The sequence below is a fragment of the Tripterygium wilfordii genome, chromosome 6, assembly GCF_013401445.1.
Source record: "Tripterygium wilfordii isolate XIE 37 chromosome 6, ASM1340144v1, whole genome shotgun sequence".
In the NCBI taxonomy this organism is placed as follows: domain Eukaryota; kingdom Viridiplantae; phylum Streptophyta; class Magnoliopsida; order Celastrales; family Celastraceae; genus Tripterygium; species Tripterygium wilfordii.
In genome coordinates this window covers 8,839,468-8,863,105 of record NC_052237.1, presented here as the reverse complement: position 1 = coordinate 8,863,105, position 23,638 = coordinate 8,839,468, and the positions used below count along the sequence as shown (strand labels likewise).

General features: G+C 36.0%; 1 protein-coding gene and 1 pseudogene across 1 annotated transcript; both read right to left on the bottom strand.

The window, feature by feature from the left end:
• Positions 1 to 2,813: 2,813 nt before the first annotated feature.
• On the bottom strand, positions 2,814 to 6,084 carry LOC119999852 (ent-kaurenoic acid oxidase 2-like). Its single transcript, XM_038847621.1, has 9 exons — positions 5,741 to 6,084; positions 4,958 to 5,282; positions 4,697 to 4,846; positions 4,361 to 4,618; positions 4,200 to 4,283; positions 4,016 to 4,094; positions 3,806 to 3,912; positions 3,588 to 3,706; positions 2,814 to 3,117 (listed from the first exon to the last, which is right to left on the bottom strand). The coding sequence occupies exons 1-9, from the start codon at positions 5,998 to 6,000 to the stop codon at positions 3,027 to 3,029; spliced, it is 1,473 nt and encodes a 490-aa protein (XP_038703549.1). The 5' UTR covers positions 6,001 to 6,084; the 3' UTR covers positions 2,814 to 3,026.
• Positions 6,085 to 9,981: 3,897 nt separating this feature from the next.
• On the bottom strand, positions 9,982 to 23,413 carry LOC120000693 (annotated as a pseudogene).
• Positions 23,414 to 23,638: the final 225 nt, after the last annotated feature.

Sequence of the window (23,638 nt, the reverse complement as noted above, 5' to 3'; positions counted from 1 at the left end):
TATGTCTTGTATGGAATAAAAGACAAACAAAGGTGTAGTCAACCGAGTTTCGTACGGAAAAAGCTGTAAAAGGTAATGCGTGGGATCACTATGGTCATTCCCGGCTTGGCCTGCAAGAAAAGAAAATGCATGGGATCACTATGGTCAATCCTAGCTTGGCCAACAAGAAAAGAAAGTGCATGAGATCACTATGGCCATTCCCAGCTTGGTCGGGCGAAAACCGGTTACTACATTATGTAGAACTTGAGTTTTGTGCATATGTGTTTCTTTGTGAACGTGATAAACCAAATGAACTCCGATTTACATGAAAACTTGTATGTAACTTATTTTCATCATTATGAACATACTTGACAAAGGATGGTTCAAGGGAAAATGTAATTTAGATTGAGTTTACTATATGTGCCCTATTTGTGTAGTCAACTTGGTTAGGCAATGACTTTGTCATTTGTGAACCAATTGACTTGAAATTTGGTGTGTTCATTATATTCACTGTGATATTTCATATGAATGCTTAACGGCCAAATTTTGACAGCCAAATATAGGGGCTGCACAGTGCAGAACCTATATACTTGGAATTTATCGGTTTTCAACTATTTTAAGCTACATCCTTTCTTGAGTGATTAAACCTTACCCAAATATTACGAAACTTTATATACACATTCTAACATGTCTAAAATGATTTATCATGCATGAATTAGAATTTTTTGGGCTGGCTTGATTTATGATTAGCCTATACGCTCTATATGAAGCTCTTTGAGCTTACATATAATTGGGGAGTTCTATCTCCTATTTTTTTATAGGTTAATCATCATGAGGATGTTATATCACTCAGAATTCAGTTTGCTCAAGTGAATTGAAGTCCGGTTTTCAAGTATGAGCTTGGAGCTCTAGGAAACCAAGAAAATCCTAAGTTCACCGACATTCCACTAAGGAGAAATATTTGAACTGAATGGAATGAGCCTTAGGGCTAATTTTCTGAAGATTATGATCTGCATAGTCAGTTTGAATGTTGAAGTTTCAGACCTCAAATATATGTATGCAAGCTTGGACGTGATTATGATTCATTGCGCTATAATTGATAATGAAAACACTCTTGTGCATGAAGGCTATATGGACCAAGTATATGATGTCTAGGGCAGCTGAAATTAATTGATTTAATGTTCTAGAAGATGTCTCAAGCTTTGGAAAATATCTCTACACATTTGAAATCAAGAGACCCAGCTTGGAGCTTAAATACTTGGAGGGGATTCATCCAACAAGGCTCTCTCTTTAAAGGACCAATATGTGGGACTTACTTTGTAGTACATTTCAGAATTGACACTCTTTGTTTGGTTACACTTGAGAAGGAAATGGAGCTACAATGAAGAAATCTTTGGTGCAACCAAACAAGACTTAACTTATGAAGATATTTTTGAAGACTACAAGCTCTAACGGTACACTAATCTATGGCTGAGATTGAATTGGTTTGAATCATGAATGGATCACATTACAACAAGACTTGAAGGGTTAAGATGATCATTTAAAGGTGAATCCAATGGTTGTGCATGAGACAACATTCTTGCTTGCAATAATGGTATTGAAATCAAAGCATGCCAACGGCTACATATTACAAGGTCAAGATTTAATGATCTCTTCATTCAATGGCCGAGATCTGCACATGTAATTGAAGGTCAAGATTTGAAGATGGAAAAAGATCCAATGGTAGAAATTACAAGAGCTTGGTGAATCAAAAGGAGGGGTTCTTCCCCATTCCAACTTGGAGAAGCCAACAATTACATTGAAGAAATTTTTGTTCTCAAAGCTTTCAAGCTAGTTTGTGCCGTTGAATCCAAGCTTCTACCCAAGCCACTATTTTGCTTTTACAAAGAGGGAGTGCTTCTCATTTGGCTTTGTATTTTCAGATTCGAAAATCCTCATTATTCTTCTTTTTTTATCCAACCTGTGAGGTGATATTGTGATTCTTGAGTGTTCCTCAACCCCATTTGCTTAGTGCAAACCTTAAGTGAACCATTTGTACCAAACACTTGTAAAAGTCCCTTCATTGGGCAAAAACCTTGTTGAGGTTGAGTTTGAGTGAGTGCTTGAAACCCTTGGTTGTAAAGTTTGAATATGGTCTTGAAATCTTCAGTTTCAAGAGTGACCTAAAAACCCTTGTGAGTTTTGTGGAGCTCTTGTGAAAACCACATCCTTATTGGACGTTGGAAAATCCTAGGTTGGAGAACCTAGGTAGTAGACGTAGGATAAGGGTCTCCGAACTACTATAAATCGTTGTGTCGATTTTCTTGATTGCATTGTTTGCTTGTTGATTGACTAATTGTTTAATTGCTTCCTAAACTATTTTGGTCATTGCAAGACCTTGCATTAAAACTGATTTTCTGCCCTTGTGTGTTGATCATTTGCTTGAGGTTGTTAATTGCATTAGTGGAGGTTTCTCTAAACCATTAGGACAAGTGTTTTGACTTGCAGCATCCTCTGGACCATAATCTGTCCGTGAATAGCAGACTGCCTTAGAGTTTGAATTTTAATCTGAATTTTTCATATAGCATTCATTAGGGGGTTGTGATACTGCATACCAAATTTCGTTTAATTTGACTTGATTTGCTAGGTGAAATCTGAGTTGTAAAATTTGTATGCAATGTGTTGTTTGAAAAATCTTTTTTTACAATTCCTTGATTATTTGATATTTGATCATTCATCATATTGTATCACATCTTGCTTTGGATTGAATTTTGATTAGGATAATCATTAGGGTCCAAATTTGTGTGCTAATTGTTAATTATTAATTGATTTCTTTTTAAATTGTAAAAAAGAAATCCTATTGGAATTTGGGGACACAATTCACCCCCCTCTTGTATTAAGTACGATCCATCATTAAGAAGCATAGAAAGAGAGCTAAAATTGTTATATTACAAAATAGACATTGGGGGACAATTGTGCTACACCCTTGAAAACACCATATGTCATAGTTAATCTGGCCTCTTATTGGAATTAAGTATATAAAAGTGGAATTATAACAGAAACAGTTGTCAGATTTTGGAGATTGCAATCTTTACTCCATCAACTGGTTTTGGATGTGGTAGATAAGTCATGCCTGCATCAGGATTGACTAGTTCCCACCTGAAATTTGTTGAAGTCAATAGTGAGATCAAATTAGTGCTTGTATTATTAACGCATTTACTTTATTGAGAAATTCTCTCATGAGGTCCTAACTTTTGGGGATCAAAACATTTTTTAAAAAATTTTAAAAAAATATATTTGTATTTTGATCGGTCTTGCGAACCCAACAACATATTTTTTGTTCGAAACAAACATCAAATTCAACATAAAAAATGCATGATAATCGTGTATCGTTGAATATAAAACAAAAGACATTTCATACAAATTTCAGGTTGCGTTTGATTTTTATCGTTGGGTTCGTAAAACAGATCAAAACACAAATATATTTTTTTCTAAATTTTTGAAAAATATTTTAGACCTTAAAAGTGAATCTTAAAAGTTAGGACCTCATTTTAGGAACTCACTTTAGGATCTCATGAGAGAATTCCTCTTACTTTATTATTACAAAGGCAATTAAGTCATTTACATACTTGTATCCGATCGAAAGATGATGAAGGAAAACCGCGATTGATATTCGAGCAAGTGAGTTTCCGGGGCAGAGTCTAGGTCCCTGTCCGAATACCAGGTATGTCCCTGCCTTTGCTGGCTCCTAATAAACCTCAAAAATGATATTTAATCATTAGCTAAAACATATTTGTTACTATATGTATCTATGTTGGTAATAACAACTTCAATAATTCATACTTACATCCCATCTGTCTGGGTTAAAGCACATAGGATCATCAAAATATTCCGAGTTTGTATGGAGGTAACGGAACCATAAAATAACTTTCCAGTCCTTTGGTATTCTGTAGCCTGTAAAAGTTATACACACACATACATATCTCAATGTGATCATCAATTATGATTGGTGATTATTGTTCTCCTTTCAGATCATATAGCATAGAATTAATCATACCTTCAAATTCAACTTCTTTGGCGACTGATCGAAAAACAAATGATGTAACGTTGGCCATTCTTATTGATTCTTTCACAACCTGTTGAAACGTACGTACTTTAGTCCAGAAAAAAACTGATTCAAAGACACACAGTTACCTCGTTAAACATTTAGAGTAACTATAAGAATATATATGCAGACATACCTTGTTTGTGTATTCCAGTTTCGAGACATCTTCTCTTGTAATTAAATCCTCAGGATTGTTCTTTTTCATAGCCATATTTTCCTCCTAGAATATCAATTCAAGATACTTAAAGACATTATCAAATAACAAGCTTTCGATTTCGAATGTATGGGCATACGTACCCGTAGCTTTTGTAGGACATTAGGGTACTTGGCAAGGCAATACACAGCCCACATTGTTGCGAGGGAAGTGGATTCATATCCAGCTACAATAAGACTCACAATATTGTGTACCACCTCTATGTCACTCAATTGGTTACCTTCTTCATCTTTTATTTCCATCAACCCATCCATTAAATCATTGGTCTTTTCCGCTCCGTTTATTTGTTCCTTCTTCTTCTTTAGCTCTTCCATGAAAATTTCGTCAAGTTTTCTCCTGCACTGTAAAACAAATCAAGCCGAACTAAAACTATAGAATTACGAGTTTACGACCCATAAGATCAAGGTTAACCCGTTTACCTTAGTTCCATAATGAGAAGCAGTTCCAGGTAAATGAAGGGGCTGAGCTCTTATCCCTTTGACAATCCCTTGACACAATTTATTTATGAAATCAAGAAGAGGACCCGGTTCCATGCTTACAAACAATCTCCCGATGTTTTCAAATGTCACCTGTAATGTATCATAATATATAGATGATAACTAGCTAGCTATATTAATTGCTCATTTTACAAACACTAACAAGTGATGGTGCATGTGAAGAAAGAAAATTTATTGATTGACCTTCTTGATTTCATCACTTGCGATGACTTTATCCTTTTGGGACCATGATTGGAGAGCTGCTACCATCTTTGGCTGCACTTCTTGAGCCATATGTCGTAGTGTCTTTGGCCGATTGAGGGCGTTTAGAACGTAGCTTCTTAGCCTGCTATGGGCTTTTCCATGAACTATAAGTAGAGAATTACGACCCATAAGATCAATGTTAGGCCATTCTCGAAGAAACAAATCATCCGCATTAAGTACAAATTTGTTGATTGATGGAAAACATGCTATGATGGACGGTGATCCGAAGAGGTGGGTCCTATACATCCCCGCTCCATCACCATACCTGATCACAAAATTTGCAGCAAAATCACCAATCAATGTTATGGTACAAAGGGATTTGGAGGCTTTGCAATTCGTTCAGAATATTTACAATTTAATCTAATGGTTTGGAATGTGTATCACACTTTTGTTTTTTCATTTTTAAAACTTATTTGACTTTTATTTCACCATAAATATGAATCGTAGACTGTAAGCAATTGTAGAGCCCTAAATCCGATACAATGAGGCTAATTGTTTCTAGAAAATAAAGAGCAAAAGAGAATATTATTTATAATTTTAATCTAATGGTTTGGAAGGTGTATCACACTTTTATTTTTATTTTTTTTCATTTTTAAAACTTATTTGACTTTTACTATACCATAAATATGAATCGTAGACTTTAAACAATTGTAGAGTCCTAAATCCGATACAACGAGGCTAATTTGTTTTTTGAAAATAAAGAGCAAGAGTTGTTATTCTTACTTGCGACGCTTTGAATCGATGAACTCATCGGGTTTACCAAGAATCTTGAAATACCATAGAAATGTTAACATCTCTCCAAAGAAAGGGAAGCCCATGTTTCCTGGTGGTAGCTTGGCGCGTCCACCAGAAGATCGTCGAAGCATAAGAGGCATCACATACCAAAGTTCATTCCACCACCACAACAACCACACCAATACTGGCAAACCTACAAGAATCCATGTCATACACACTCCTATTGTAGTGTTACTACTACTCTCCATGCTGGTCTTCGGGGATCTTGATTATGCAGAGGACTCTTGAATATGCAAACTACAGTGAAGATTAGGGATGAAGACAGGATGAACATATTTTGTGGGATTTGAGAATTGAAATTTATAGATAAAAAGAAAGGGATAAGGAAGTAAGGAGATTTATTTATCCAATCACATTTTTCCATGTCAGGTGGGCAATCCCTTGAACCAATTATAGGCACCGACTGTTTAACATTCTGGGACGCTTGGGCCTATTGATGTGACCATATTTATGCATGTGTTTAACATTCTTGGAGACTTGGGCCTATTGATGTGACCATATTTGTGCATGTTTATATCGTTAATATTCGGTCAATTTAATCAGTTTATTGTTTAATGAGGTTGAATTGTGATGATATTTTATGTATATAACCTCAATGGGATGATGTTAAAGAAACTGTGCTTTAAATTGGAAATTACAGTATTTTGGTACTTAAGACCTTCTTGGATATTTTATAGGATATTCGACTGAAGGAGCTGCCGGAATAAATTGCAGTCTTCAACGGACTTTTAGAGGACATTTCAAGCTGTTCGGGAAGTGTTGGTTCAAATGAATCGGAGTACGTTTGGGACTCTGAACATTACCCCAATATCAGGGCTGGAAGTCTCATGAGAAGCAGGATTTTATGCTGCGGACTGGGTCTTTAGAAGCCCATAACTTGAGAATATGATGTCCAAATAGAGTAATTCGAAAGCCCATAAATATTTACACGTTTGGAACTACAACTTTGATGAAGAGGTTCACGTCAGAATATGCTCCGAATCGCCCAAAATCCAGTTGCGAGATCGTGGACAGATTTTTGTTTTCCTAAACAATTAAGGAAACAGAGTGATTTTAGGAGTCTTAAATTAGGACTTCTTAGGAGACGTGGGAGGTAACTAATTTTATATAAGGGGGCAGCATAATTAGGAAGAGAGACATAGAGACAGAGACAGAGAGAGCCATACACAATCCATAGAACGTAGGTTTCTCTCCACACTACGAGTGGCTAGTTTATTTCTTTGGTTCAAGGGATTTGACTCCAATTCATGAGATTTTGAGACTTGCTTTGTTATATTTAAGATCATTTTGGATTTGAACATCTGTAGTTCTTTATTATTTTCGTGAACGATTACATGAATTAATTGATTGAGATGCATATTGATTGATATTTCGTGTGATTAAATGCTATATTGAGTACATGATACGTAATTGTTGTGTTGCTTGATTAAAGATAGTGATTGGGCAGCGTGATTATGATCCAAGTTTTCATCGTTTGCACAAGGGAATTACATGATGAATTAAATAGCTTTCGCTTGTTAAACTATTGTTCAGTCTTAGTTTCTTCCAAGAACTCAATGTTGTTATTGATAAGAAGAGGATTGCTTAATACCACTTTAGTTGATAACTAGAATTAATTTGAGTGCTGAGCTCACGTTAATAACGAAGGGAAGGTAAGGGTTTATCTGCCTTGCGGATAGATTTATCTAAGTGTTCAATAGAGATTGTGTATCTTAGAAGTTTGTGATAAATCCATGAATTGGTTGCTCAATATCCTTTGATCCGAAGTTTGTTAATTCTTATTTCCTATAATTATTGCTCGTGTTTACATTCTAATTTAATTGAATTAAAATCAAACCTCCCCCTATTTCAATAGCACGTTAAGAACTGTGAATTAATCACTTGGTCTCTGAGGATCGACCCTTATTCATCACTTTTACTAGTTAAGGTTTCAGAGTAAGGTAATTATTTTTGGTCGTGCTTAGCACGCATCACCTATCAACACTCTTTATTGGACCAAATTGTTTCACATTAGTATTGGGCTTGTCTATGGTGTTGTGGGCTTGTTCTACAAGGAGATCATTCAAATTTTCAAAGGCTACTTTCCTTATATGCATCATTTTACTCAAACATCATTATAATATTTAATGTCCTAATAGGTAATTTGACATCATATATTCCATGTCTAATCAGCATATTTTATAATTTCACCAAACACCTAATCAATATATACTCTAACATATACTCTAGCATATATTGATAGCGTATACTCTAGAGAGAGAAATTAGATCTACACTACTCTACAGTTATGGTGAATGATGAAAAGTATGAGGAGAAACCCCTAGAATAGGCTTTTACCCTCTTTCTTACGTATTAAAATACCCGTCTACCCTTACAAGGATGATTCCATTTGTTACAATCGTTAATTGCCCAAAGACCCCGTAAAAATCTTATTCTTGGGTTATAGGTCCGCAAAAGGTGTCCGATCGGCCTAAGGGTGTCTGGACGGCTTGCCCTCCCTATGGCAAAATTGGGTTGTCCGGATGGCTTGAGGTGCTCGGACAACTACTCTGATGTTTGACTATTGAAGCTTGAATAATTCCGTTTTGCTCCAAATTAGTACAAAAACAATGGAAAAATACTTGTAAGTGAAAAGTCAAGCTAAAACACATAAAAATACCTTACTAGATATTAGAACACCATAATTAAAGGACGTTGTAACCTCAATTTAGAGATCTAATCAGTGATAAGCCCGATGCTACCAAAACACTTTGGTCAATAGCCAGATATTGCTTCCAAATATAAACAAGCATATGCATATGAAACCAAGAAGAGTTGGTCGATTTGTTTTCTGAAGTACAATATAAACCCAGGTGTCCTAAGTTCGAAACATAAACACTTTATCTTTGATCCTGTATAGGAAACTTTTAAGAATGTGGTGCACGAGTCTGATGTTTATTCCGCGGGTTGGGTCGAAAGGGTAATGCATTAAAGATTCTCACGGTATTATTTTAAAAAAAAGAAAGAAGAAGACGACGATGACTATGCATATGATTCCACGCATATTATTTTTATATATACGTGTGTGCCACATTGAAAATAAATTTGTAATTGAATAAAAAAACCCAATTTATCGTACACTACTTATCTTCATGACAACGTTGCTGCTTTTGGCAATTGCCTTAGTGCTCTACGACCACAAAAATTTGACAAACTGTACTATATGTATAATTAATTAATTGGCATATCTAATAATAATTAATAATTCCTGAACGTGCAGCCATGGATACCCAACTTTCCAAGTACCCAACACTTATAAAATGAACGTGCAGCCATGCATGCCCAACCTCTCAAGAACCTAACATTTTAAAAATTTATATAGTAAATGAATAATAAATAAATAACAAAAAGTGGCTCAATTTTTTAAGATGATGTAGAGATTAGTGCAGATGTAGTTAATATAATTAATAGTGGATGAAGTGGGGTAGTGAATCTGGAGTTTTATGTCACTGAAAGAATCCTGTAAGGTTGAATGAAAAATTTTGTGACTCACAAGTCATGATAATATATGGTTATAACTATTGGACTATTAAGAAACAACATATCCAAAAAATATATATAACTGAAATATGAATGTTTCATTGGAAGAATGACTACATTAGGAAAGATAGGATAAAAAATGAGATTATTAGATATAAGGTAGGAGTAATACCTTTTGTAGATAAGTTGTGAGAAAATCGTTTAAAATTGTATGAGCATATTTAACGTAGAGATAACAGTGCGACGATGAGAAAAATCGAGAGAATTTGTATATGAGAGAGTAAAAAGTGAAGAGGAAAATAAATGATATTAATTCAATAGTAGCCGATGAAAGTATGATTCTTGATATAAATGAATGGCGGAAACGAATGTACATATTTCATTAGATTTTATATAAACACATGTACCCGACCTCAATTTTTTTTAGATAAAGTCTCGGAATGATGATGATTATAATAAATGAATTGTCGGTGAAGGTTATAATTGAATTATTTTTATAGATTTACATACATGCATGCGAGTGAAGAGAATTGCTCAATCATTCAACAACAATGTGTTATTCCACCTTTAGACCCTCAATTTCCCACCAAAAGCTCTTCTTGTTCTCTCTCTTTTTCCTCTCCATCTCCTCCATCCTTTTCGTCCTTGATTCATTCACCAATAACACTCCAATCTTCAACGAATTCCACACACACCAGATTACAGAGCTCTCCATAGTCAACAACCTCAAATGGTTCCAACTCATCACCAAAATGGCCGAGCCCACCCAAAAAATCAAGGTGGGCATGGTCAAGATGGATACGAGTACTATTTTCGAGGCCAAACACGGTGTTGAACAAAACGGGGCCGTAGATAGGGCTCACCATTTGGCCCGCAGGCCTAGGTCCGGCCCGAGCCAAGCCAGGGCCCGCAGGCCAAAGCCCGGCACTGCCCGAAAGTAGACCGGTCCTGGGCAGCCCGGCCCGACCCCTTGGGCGGGCCTGGGCTCCATTTTTGGGGCCGGGCCCGGCCCGAAGCCAGACACCTTGGGCCAATTTTGACCCTGCCAGAGCCCGAGTCCGACATTATTTATTTTTATATGTATATAATATGTATATATTTACATATATATATATATATATATATATATATATATATATATATATATATAGATACACACACATACATATATATATACATACACAGACAGTGCACACTGTCTGTGTATTTGTATATATATATACATATGCAGACAGTGCATGCACTGTCTCCATATATATACGTACATATATATATGTAATATATATATATGCATACATACATACATATATATATATATATGTATATATAATATATAATATATATGTGTATATACATATATATATTATTGCAATGTATGTGTGTATATATATACACATAATACGTATATATTTCATCCTCTATAAAATATTGTTCAATTGTATAAAAAGTAAAGTACAATTATGACATTAATCAATTGTAAGCAGGGATGACAATTTGTCCCCGACCCGCCCCAATCCGACCAGACCCGTCTCTTGCGGATTTAATCTCTGTCGCAACCGGGGTCACGACGCGGACCGGCATTTGAGGATGAAAAATGTTTAGAGTCGCCACCAATTGATTTAAGATGCAATTGGACACCGAAAAGACCTGTGAACCAGAGAAAAGGGTACGGGGATCGATTGAGTGTGGGGAAGGTGTTAGGCACCCCACAACTCCCGTTTGAAAACGGTTACCCGGATTAATCTAATGGCTATCTTATGGAAACTTGCTCTTTGCAAGGTGTAATTATTAAAGTTTGAATTATTACTTTCAACACACTTATCAACTTATGATAGTGTTTGAAAAAGAAAGCTTGGAATATTACTATCAATTTATGATAGTTTTTATTTGAAAATAGGTTTAAAATAACACTATCCACTTATGATAGTTTTGGGAAAAGATTTGTAAAAATACTATCAACTTATGATAGCATTAAAAAAAAATTGTAATATTACTATCAACTTATGATAGTTTTTTTATTTGGAGACACACTACCAACTTTTGATAGATTTAATTTTAAAACACCAACTTATGGTGTTAACGATAAAATGTCCTACCAACTTTTGGAAGGTTTAATTTTGAACACCAACTTATGGTGTTAATGATAAAATGTCCTACCAACTTTTGGTAGGTTTAATTTTGAACACCAACTTATGGTGTTAATGATAAAATGTCCTACCAACTTTTGGTAGGTTTAATTTTAGATACCAACTTATGGTTTATTTAATAAAATGCCCTACCAACTTTTAGTAGGTTTAATTTTAAATACCAACTTATGGCATAAATGATAAAATGACCTACCAACTTTTGGTAGGTTTAATTTTAAATACCAACTTATGGTATAAATGATTATTTGGAAAAGCGTCATCTATCAATTTAACCTATTATTGCCAACTTATGGCAAATTCATAAATGAAATCAAATAAGGTTCATAATTCAAATAAAGGAAATAAACTTATGATTTCTTTAATTGAAATGACCTATATTCAATTTTAAGCCTATATATTCATAATCCACACTTGTACAAATAATCCAAATAATAAATGTCGAAATTATACAAATCGACATGAATAAGATAAATTACACAATATGGGGGGCCAAATATACACAAATTGTAATAAACCAAACAAAATCTTGAAATTGCTCAAGCCTCCATCAACTCGTCCAAATAATATCCAAGCCCGAGCCTCGTCCAACAAAACAAACATAAAGAGAGGGAAAAATAGAATACTCAAATGTAAATCAAGATTTAAATCGAATCAAGACCACATTATGAGATTCACATGTATCCAAACCAAGAAAATCAAATCCAAATATGGTCTCTCCCGCTTTTTCCAACAAGAAATAGAAGAAAAAAAAATGCAAAGAGAAAGGGCTCAACATATTAGTATCGAAAACACTCCCAAGCATCACATATGTCCAAGGTGAATGCAAGAAACACCATGTCTATTCTTAGTCAACATCCGAGGATGCTAAAAATGAATCAAACATTGAAATCAAGTGTAAATAGAGCAATACTTGAGTGAAAGATATGAGGGGTATGAAGCTTCTACCAAAAAATCCAAAGAATCGGTTTTCCCCTTCTCTCCTTCTCTCCTTCTCTCCTTCTCTTCTTCCTCTCCCCTCTCTTCCTCTCTTCCTCTCTTCTTTTTTTGTTTTTCTTCACCAAAAGCCAAAGCCTCTCCTTTTTTCTTCCTCTCTCTCACGCCTCCTCTCTTCCTCTCTTCTTTTTTTTGTTTTTGTTTCCTCTCTCCCCCCTCTCTTCCTCTCTTCTTTTTTTTTTTTACCCTACTTTCGGCCACTTTATCTTTTCCTTCTTTTTTATATTTTTTTTTATATATTTTTTATATATTTTTTATATGATATATATATATTTTTAATATATTTGTTTTTATTATTATTATTTTTGTATTTTGTATTTTTTTGGCCGGACGAAAACCGGGTACTACAGCTGCCCCCCTTTGTATGTCTTTTATGAAATAAAAGGCAAACAAAGGCGTAGTCAACCGCGTTTCGTACGGGCCTGAAATGCGCGGGATCATTGTGGCCATTCCCGGCTTGGCCAAAAAGTTTGTGCAAGAAAATAAAGGGGCACGGGATCACAAGGCCATTCCCGGCTTGGCCAATGTTGGTGCAAGAAAATAAGGGGCACGGGATCACTGTGGCCATTCCCGGCTTGGCCAATGTTCGTGCAAGAAAATAAAGGGGCACGGGATCACTGTGGCCATTCCCGGCTTGGCCAATGTTCGTGCAAGAAAATAAAGGGCACGGGATCACAAGGCCATTCCCGGCTTGGCCAATTGTTTGTGCAGAAAAATAAAGGGGCACGGGATCACAAGGCCATTCCCGGCTTGGCCAACTGTTTGTGCAAGAAAATAAAGGGGCACGGGATCACAAGGCCATTCCCGGCTTGGCCAACTGTTTGTGCAAGAAAATAAAGGGCACGGGATCACAAGGCCATTCCCGGCTTGGCCAACAATAAATGAAGTGCATGGGATCACTATGGCCATTCCCAGCTTGGCCAACAAAAAGAAAGTGCATGAGATCACTACAGCCATTCCCGGCTTGGCCAAATGTTTTTTTTTTAATCTTTGATTTTTTATTTTTATTTTTTGGTGAAAAGGTGCTCCGGATCACTGTAGCCATTCCCGGCTTGGCTGAAAATTTTTAATTTTTGATTTTTTTTATTATTGTGAAAAAGGTGCTCGGGATCATTGTAGCCATTCCCGGCTTGGCTGAAAATTTTTTATTTATGCAGTGATGATGCATGCACTGACCTATTTTGCTCAATTATGAATGTCTCATGAATGAATGGATGCATGTTTTCTCATGGTTTTGCCATCCTCCAACAAGCGTACAATTACGAATTGCTAAACCAAATTTGTTTCTCTGTCAGGGTTGACTTTCTGACTCACTGAGCTTTCAATGTATCTTCTCTAATCTGATTAGTGAAGGCCTTTTTCCGTTCTGGATCCCAGCTCTTGAGCTATCTCTTTTCCTTTTCCAATGTGCATTCCCATAATCAATTCATTTTCCCTGAAATTTGCATGTTCGTACGCATCTGAATTCAAAGCTACCCATTTATCTGAATTTCCTTATTCAAATCTTTTTTTTTTTTTTTTTTTTTTGCACGGCTTAGGAATGTGAGCTTCTTTTTCCTGCTAACACCTGCTTCAGCTTCAGGCTTTTCACTCAGATCCTTTCCAGCTTAGGATGCCAAAATCCATCAACTTCCTATCAAAAGTATTGTCCTGATGCACTCATTATATTTCCTGTCAAAACTTTGTCAGTGATAAATTCAAAAGTACAGCCATGCTTGTCAATTATTGAAAGCAAATGATAATAATTTGTTTTTGGAGTATGAGATGAGAATTGAATTGGGATATGGAAAAAGATGCCACAAGTGACAAAACCGAAGAAATGAATTTCCTCACAATTTTTATTGAAAAGGATAGGTGGTAATAAAATATTTTAGAATGAAATATGTACAAGAAAGCAGAGAAATCAAAGGCAGAAAGGACAAACCGAGCTTCTTCAAGATGAAATATGTGATAATTCAAAGATTGTACCAAAATTGCCCCAATTTTGGTGTGCACCCAATTAACAATAATCAAATCTGACTTGTATGAGCCTATCTCTGAACCTTCCATTTCTGCCAACAAACTTCTTCTTCTATGTAACAGACTAACACCTTAGCAAGGTAAAATATCTGATGGTATCAAGAGCACCCCAAAATCTGCCCCAGTTTTGGGTACATGTCCAATTAACTGATCTCCAACCCTTCAATTACGAAATTAATTTTGCACTCCCACCTATGTCAATGTGAGACAAGTTAACAGCCAACTCAGGCACCACTCATCAATTCAACAAACTCGTAATCCAACCATCCTTCTTCAAACAATCTGAAATTTGAACTTGCAGCCCAAATTGAAACGCCTGTGAGGTTTTTTTTTTTTTTTTGCCCCTATTTTTGCCTAGAGCGCCCTTGCGGGTTTTCACTCTAGCGGGTTTTTTTTTTTTTTTTTTTTTTGCTACCAATAAAACTTAACAACTTCCTTGAAATTGTCCCGAATGCGCATTTTGAGGGGTTCAACTTCAACTAGTGTCTTCTCAACCTTTTGAACAAACTTTTCCAAGTTAATCATGTGATCTTCATCCTCACTTGGCTTGGCAATTATGTTATCCCCATGCACTTCAATCTCTTTATGCATCATATCATGAAACAGAATGACCTTGGTTTGCTGACAAGTATCTCCCGCATTTTTAGACCAAATGGCATGACTTCATAGCAAAAGGTACCACATAAAGTAATGACAGTAATTTCCTCTTTATCTTCTAGTGCCATCGTGATCTGATTACAATCATCCTTTTTCAGTACCGGTGCAATATTTCTATATCATTCGGGGTATTTTACTACAGCAAGACATCCGACATCAAATTGCTTCTTTATTTCATCTCTAATCTTCCAAGTTTGCACCAATTCAAATTTCCAACCCCAAATTAACAACCTCATCCATTTGAATTATCTTTTCTTTTTGATTAAACTTGTTTCAACATTTCCGACTATATCTCAGATTCATCCTCAATGTTCAAGTCAAACTCGACATTGTTAATGGGTGCCCCAAAATCTGGTTCATTCGGTTCATCTTTCCATTATTATCAATTTCAATCCTGTCAAAATGGAATTTGCAAGATTTGGAATTTGCAAGTGATGGACAAATAAAGGCAAATAAATGTGGGATGATGAATGTAACAAAGGCATCAAAAACACGGGAATTGGGCAAATAAATGTAGGAATGATGAGTGTAACAGAGCATCAAAAACATGAGAACTGGAAGCATTGAACATGCAAAAGCTGTACTAGAGAAATTTATCAAAGTAAAGTAAAGACATGCTCATTATTAAAACCCAATCAATGGCCGTGAGCCGGACCACAGATGGTAGTGCAGATGGATTTTACTCTTGAAGGCTGCTGACAGAATCTGGCAATTCCAAATTGGTCCAGTTACTGAGTTTAAAACATAACTCCCCAAAATTTCTAGTGTTTGGACTTCCTTATCATGTCCATGACTGCGACCAACATGTGCTCCAGCCTTTGCTGTCCATCTTCTAGTGTTTGTAGCCCCATCTCTAGCCGGGCTATCGCTGCACGCATGCGATCTGATTGTGGAGATGCTGCAACTACTGATGAGGAATCACTAGGTGGTGATGCTGAGTGACCTTCTTGGGTCTGCTTCTTTCCAGCAGAAGTTGTTTTCAAATGGCTGATGCTCTGACGCCATGTCCTTCTTTCCAGCATGGTGACTTGATATCCCAAAGAGGCTCGAGGCCGAGGAGGTCGAATGCTTTTGAACAAAAGCAACCTTGTGATAAGCCGTGGGAAAAATAACTTCCCCACCTTTGTTGGCTTCTTCTCGACAAAATCCTTGGCTTTGAAGATCGTGGCCAGATAGATCTTCCCAATATCAAACCACTGCCCTTTATACATAGTAATAATCATACTGTTGGACAGGAATTTTATTCTAGGGTATAAAGAACATTGTCTATTCCATCTGCAACAGATCCAAGTTGTACTGTGATCTCAGTGATTGCTTCGTGTAATTTATCTGGGTCATGAGTACTTGCTTGTCTGCCCCATGACATATATCGAACACCTTGTATGGCATGCTTTGAAACCATAAGTTGCCTTTTGTAGTCTTGAACTTTGTCGGTTGCTTTTTTAAGTCTCATTTTGGTTTCCCTCAAAGCTTTTTGTAGAGATTCGATGGTTTTCTGGGGATCGTCCTCGTATACGTCTTCCCTTATAGGGGAGAGGTTGAATCTGGGATCATTTTCACCTTCCTCTTCTTTAGAAGTAGAACCTTCATCAGTTCTAGACCTTTTTGCAAGTGGAGAGTTAGGAGTATCCATCCTTGAAGATTTCTTGAGGAAGATGAACAAAGTGTTGGACCAAGACTTAGCGTCTAGGTCAACATTGTGTTTTTGATGATTGTGTATGATTGTGAAGATGGAGACGGAGATGAAGATGGCTCAGAGAGAAAACACGTTTTTGCCAGAAATGATTGAGATGGAGATGAAGACGAAGATGGCTCTGCATATGCGAAGACATTCGCGGTGCCTGTCACATCAATATTTACTTTACTGTCACCTTCCACTGTTATTTTCCTGCTTGAGGACGAATTTTTTTTCTTCCTGCTTCTCTTTTCAACCAGATAATAATAAAAAAACAAAACTGTCACACTCAACTGTTCATTTCCCCGCTTAGGGACGACTCTTTTCTCTTTTTTTTTTCTTTTTTTTCAACTAGATAAAAATAAAATAGAATAATAATAAAAAAAACTTTCACACTCCCCGAGAAATTACGAATATTTGCACAGTGAGGCAGGGTGCATAACAGACGATCAGGATTTAATCCAAGCAGGACCTTTTAAGCTGTCTGATAAGAGATTCCAACGGTGGTGGAGAACATGGCTCTGATGGTGATGGTGGTAATAAACATAGATCACAAGTCTCCGGAAGCTCTCTTGTTGTTGATGCATCTCTCTTGGTTTCCGTCTCTGGTCATGTAACCTTTCAAGCGCTTCACATCTGACAACTTCACTGGCTTTACAATAAAATCCTTTGCTTCTTCTCCCAAGCATCTGTTGATCGAGTCACTACGTTCTCAGATGACATGATTACCACTGGAATCTCTCTCAAGGCAGACGATCCCTTGATTTTCTTCAGCAACTTGTATCTTGTCATTCCAGGAATACAGTAGTCGGTGATAATCAAATCCATCTTCAAACTATCAAACCCAACAGAACAATTATTCTCCTCGGGTAATCCCAGAAACTGAAGTACTCTTATTCCACTATCCACCGCAGTCACTTTACAGGAAGTAATCTTGAGCAACCTTTCAATGACCGTTCTATCAACAAGGTTTTCATCGATAGCCAAAACATGAACCTCCTTAGAATCAGACAAAGAATGATCCATTCCAACTCGATCAACAAGAAAATTAAGAGTCAATTTCCTCAAAAACTGCCCCAGTATTTTTTTTTGCTGCTCATTTTTCATTGTTTTAGCAATTCACAACTGTAATCTTGTGTAATAAGGATGGCGATGATATGAGTGAATTTTTTGTTTTTTTTTTTTGTTTTTTTTTGTTTTTTTTGTTTTTTGCTCATTTTTTCTGTTTCTTCTCTCTGTTTCTCATGCATGACTATGAACTTATTAGTTTATCAAAATGCAAAGAATGTGTCTAGTGAATGTATGGGAGTATTAAAAGGCTAAGTATAAGATGTGTATGAACATGTATGGGTAATTAACACTCATGCAAGTATATATGGACATGTATGGATAATTAACAAATGTATAAGTATATATGAACATATATGAACTAATGACAAGTGTGCACGTCTATGTGGATATGTATGGATGATTAACAAGTATGCACATATGTACAACCTAGGCTAATATATTCATGGCAAGGGTATGAAAGATGAATATGTGTGATTGAATGTATCTATACAGGGGTAATCTAACTAATGCATCCAATGTATATGAACATGTAAGTGATGGGTAAAGGTAAAGGTATTTAAATGTACAGGAAAATTACACAATATGTGAAAATAAATAGTTAGGGATAGGGATGCCCCCTTTGTTCCTAAAATGGGTAATACCGCCTAAAAATTTCTGGAGGTTTAGAACCATGGCTATGGCTTTATAAAGTGCTTGGGTAAGTTTATCTAACTATTCTGCGAGGTCCCAGATCATGTTGCTTTTAAAATCCCAACTATTGGGACAAAAGCTCCTCTCTTAACTTTTAAGAGAAGTCGATCCGGTGAGGATATCTTCCACTACCCATGCGGAGACGGAATCTCACGAGAATAGTGGTCAACCCTCTCTAATACTAAAGGTCAGCTGGTAGGCTACAGTGAGTGTAAATGTATGAGATGACAAATACTTTACCACAACAAAATAAATCAACATCTCTGACATATAAAGGAAACAAACAATTAATCATACAAAAAGAAGCAACCGTAGCCAATCAATTTAATCATATGGGCTTGACCCTCTTAGGTTTAAAAAACCTGACGTCCCCAGCAGAGTCGCCAGTTGTCGCAACCGGGGTCACGACGCGGACCGGCGTTTGAGGATGAAAAATGTTTAGAGTCGCCACCAATTGATTTAAGGTGCAATTGGACACCGAAAAGACCTGCGAACCAGAGAAAAGGGTACGGGGATCGATTGAGTGTGGGGAAGGTGTTAGGCACCCCACAACTCCCGTTTGAAAACGGTTACCCGGATTAATCTAATGACTATCTTATGGAAACTTGCTCTTTGCAAGGTGTAATTGTTAAAGTTTGAATTATTACTTTCAACACACTTATCAACTTATGATAGTGTTTGAAAAAGAAAGCTTGGAATATTACTATCAATTTATGATAGTTTTTATTTGAAAATAGGTTTAAAATAACACTATCCACTTATGATAGTTTTGGGAAAAGATTTGTAAGAATACTATCAACTTATGATAGCATTAAAAAAAAATTGTAATATTACTATCAACTTATGATAGTTTTTTTATTTGGAGACACACTACCAACTTTTGATAGATTTAATTTTAAAACACCAACTTATGGTGTTAACGATAAAATGTCCTACCAACTTTTGGAAGGTTTAATTTTGAACACCAACTTATGGTGTTAATGATAAAATGTCCTACCAACTTTTGGTAGGTTTAATTTTGAACACCAACTTATGGTGTTAATGATAAAATGTCCTACCAACTTTTGGTAGGTTTAATTTTAGATACCAACTTATGGTTTATTTAATAAAATGCCCTACCAACTTTTAGTAGGTTTAATTTTAAATACCAACTTATGGCATAAATGATAAAATGACCTACCAACTTTTGGTAGGTTTAATTTTAAATACCAACTTATGGTATAAATGATTATTTGGAAAAGTGTCATCTATCAATTTAACCTATTATTGCCAACTTATGGCAAATTCATAAATGAAATCAAATAAGGTTCATAATTCAAATAAAGGAAATCAACTTATGATTTCTTTAATTGAAATGACCTATATTCAATTTTAAGCCTATATATTCATAATCCACACTTGTACAAATAATCCAAATAATAAATGTCGAAATTATACAAATCGACATGAATAAGATAAATTACACAATATGGGGGGCCAAATATACACAAATTGTAATAAACCAAACAAAATCTTGAAATTGCTCAAGCCTCCATCAACTCGTCCAAATAATATCCAAGCCCGAGCCTCGTCCAACAAAGCAAACATAAAGAGAGGGAAAAATAGAATACTCAAATGTAAATCAAGATTTAAATCGAATCAAGACCACATTATGAGATTCACACGTATCCAAACCAAGAAAATCAAATCCAAATATGGTCTCTCCCGCTTTTTCCAACAAGAAATAGAAGAAAAAAAAATGCAAAGAGATAGGGCTCAACATATTAGTATCGAAAACACTCCCAAGCATCACATATGTCCAAGGTGAATGCAAGAAACACCATGTCTATTCTTAGTCAACATCCGAGGATGCTAAAAATGAATCAAACATTGAAATCAAGTGTAAATAGAGCAATACTTGAGTGAAAGATATGAGGGGTATGAAGCTTCTACCAAAAAATCCAAAGAATCGGTTTTCCCCTTCTCTCCTTCTCTCCTTCTCTTCTTCTCTTCTTCCTCTCCCCTCTCTTCCTCTCTTCCTCTCTTCTTTTTTTGTTTTTCTTCACCAAAAGCCAAAGCCTCTCCTTTTTTCTTCCTCTCTCTCACGCCTCCTCTCTTCCTCTCTTCTTTTTTTTGTTTTTGTTTCCTCTCCCCCCCCTCTCTTCCTCTCTTCTTTTTTTTTTTTACCCTACTTTCGGCCACTTTATCTTGTCCTTCTTTTTTTCACTTCCTTTTTTTTTTACCCTACTTTCGGCCACTTTATATTTTCCTTCTTTTTTCACTTCCTTTTTTTTTTTACCCTACTTTCGGCCACTTTATCTTTTCCTTCTTTTTTATATTTTTTTTTTATATTTTTTTTTATATTTTTTATATGATATATATATATTTTTAATATATTTGTTTTTATTATTATTATTTTTGTATTTTGTATTTTTTTGGCCGGACGAAAACCGGGTACTACAATCTCCAAAACCCTAAAGGCCCTAAACTCTAAACCTCAAAACCCTAAAGACCCTAAACCCCTAAATCCTAAAGGTCCTAAACCCTAAACACTAAACCCTTAACCCTTAACCCTAAAGACCCTAAACCATAAAGATCTTAAATCCTAAACTCTAAACCTAAGCACTAACCCTAAAGCCATAATATGACCATCTACTCATAATTGTTGATAAAATCTTAAGACCCTAAGATTTTATAAAATAAGTATAAAATTAAACTATTTAAAACTATAGATGCGTATAATATAAAATTTAAAATCAATACTCATTAAGTAAAACTAAAATTATTTAATTGTTTTAAAAATATAACAGGTGGTATGTAAAGATAATAATTTAATTAATTGGCAAATATAACATAAATCCCAAGTTCAAATCCTATAATAAACAATTTATTTTTATAATTTTCAAAGAGGATGAATAGTGGCGGGGCGTGGGAGCCCGAGGCCCGAGCCCGAAGCCCGAGCTTTATGGGCCCGGGCCGGGCCTGGGCCTCATATTATCAGTTTGGCCCGGCCCGAAGATCTAAACCGGGCCTGGGCCGGGCCGGGCCGGGCCGGGTCATGCCTGCATCAGGATTGACTAGTTCCCACCTGAAATTTATTGAAGTCAGTAGTGATATCAAATTAGTGCTTGTATAATTAACACATTTAGTTTAATATTACTAAAGACAATTAAGTTGGTTTATGTACTTGTATCTGATCGAAAGATGATGAAGGAAAACCGCGATTGATATTCGAGCAAGCGTGTTTCTAGGGCAGAGTCTAGGTCCCGGCCAGTCCCAATGCCTGGTATGTCCCTGCCTTTGCCGGTTCCTAATGAACCTCAAAATTGCACTTGATCATTAGCTAAAACATATTTGTTACTATATGTAATGATTTTGATAGTTCGTACTTACATCCCATCTATCTGGGTTAAAGCAGAGAGGATCATCGAAATATTTTGAGTTCGTATGGAGGTAACGGAGACATACAATAACTTTCCAGTCCTTTGGTATTATGTAGCCTGTACAAGTTATATATATACAAATAACCTAATGTGACGATCAATTATGGTTGGTGAATATTGTTCCTCCTTCAGAGTATAATTACCCCTACATTCATACCTTTAAATTCTACTTCTTTGTCGACTAATCAAAAAATGAATTGTGCAATGTTGGTTATTCTTATCGATTCTTCTACAACCTGTTAACAAGTACGTACTTGAGTCTTCAGTTGTAATGAAAAAATTGATTCAAAGAGACACAGTTAAACGTTTATAGTAACTATAAGAATATACATGCTGACATACCTTGTCTGTGTATTTCAGTTTCGAGACATCTTCACTTGTAATGAAATCCTCAGGCTTGTTCTTTTTCATAGCCATATTTTCCACCTAAAATATCAATTCAAGATACTTAAAGACATAAACAAATACAAAGTTTTCGAATGAATGAATGTATGAATGTATGTATGAGCGTACGTATCCGTAGCTTTTGTAGGACATTAGGGTACTTGGCAAGGCAATAAGAAGCCCACATCATTGTGAGGGAAGTGGATTCAAATCCACCACTAAACAAGACTAACAATGTTTATGTACCAGCTCTATGTCACTCAATTGGTTACCTTCTTCATCTTTTATTTCCATCAACCCATCCATTATATACAAATACACATACTAATAATAAGTGATCATAATACACCGGTTAAGAAAAGAAAATTTGTTGGTTGACCTTCCTGATTTCATCTCTTGCGATGACTACCCTTCTGAGACCATGATTGTAGAGTTGTTACTATCTTTGGCTGCACTTGTTGAGCAATATGTTGTAGTGTTTTAGGCTGATTGATGGAGTTTAGCACATAGTTTCTGAGCCTGGCATGTGCTTCTCCATGAACAACAGCTGTAGAGTTACGACCCATAATATCAAGGTTAGGCCATTCGAGAAGAAAAGAATCCTCCGACTTAAGTACAAATTTGTTGATTGATGGAAAGCATACTATGATGGACGGTGATCCGAACATGTGGGTCCTATACATCCCCGCTCCATCCCCGTACCTGATCGTACAATTTGCGACAAAAACACCAATTAATGTTATTGTACAAAGAGGGCTAGGTGTTTTCAGAAAATAAAGAGCGAGAGTCGTTATTCTTACTGGCGTCACTTTGCATCGATAACCTCATAGGGTTGACCAAGAATCTTGAAGGACCATAGAATAGTTAACATCTCTCCGAAGAAAGATAAACCCATGTTTCCCGGTGGTAGCTTGGCGCATCCACCGGAAGATCTTCGAAACATAAGAGGCATCACATACCAAATCTCGCTCCACCACCACAACATCCCCACCAATACTGGCAAACCCACAAGAATCCATGCCATACACACCCATATTATCCATAATGACATCATTTATATGGGTTCATAATTTATGTGGCATACATTCTAAACAATATGACATGTCAAGTGTATCATGTATTCTTTTTTATAGAAAAATACCCCTAATTATTCAAAACAATCAATCCTGATGACATCATAGTTTTTTCAGTAGTGCTAGGTAGCACATATAGTAGTAGACCAAGTCTTCTAATTGAAATTTTAAAACAT

Excerpts from the sequence above, each read along its gene's own strand:
- LOC119999852 (XM_038847621.1), bottom strand. The coding sequence starts at position 6,000 with ATGGAGAGTAGTAGTAACACTACAATAGGAGTGTGTATGACATGGATT. Across the intron at positions 5,283-5,740 it reads ATCGATTCAAAGCGTCGCAA|GTATGGTGATGGAGCGGGGA; the intron begins GTAAGAATAACA and ends TTTTGTGATCAG. Across the intron at positions 4,847-4,957 it reads CAAGTGATGAAATCAAGAAG|GTGACATTTGAAAACATCGG; the intron begins GTCAATCAATAA and ends GATACATTACAG.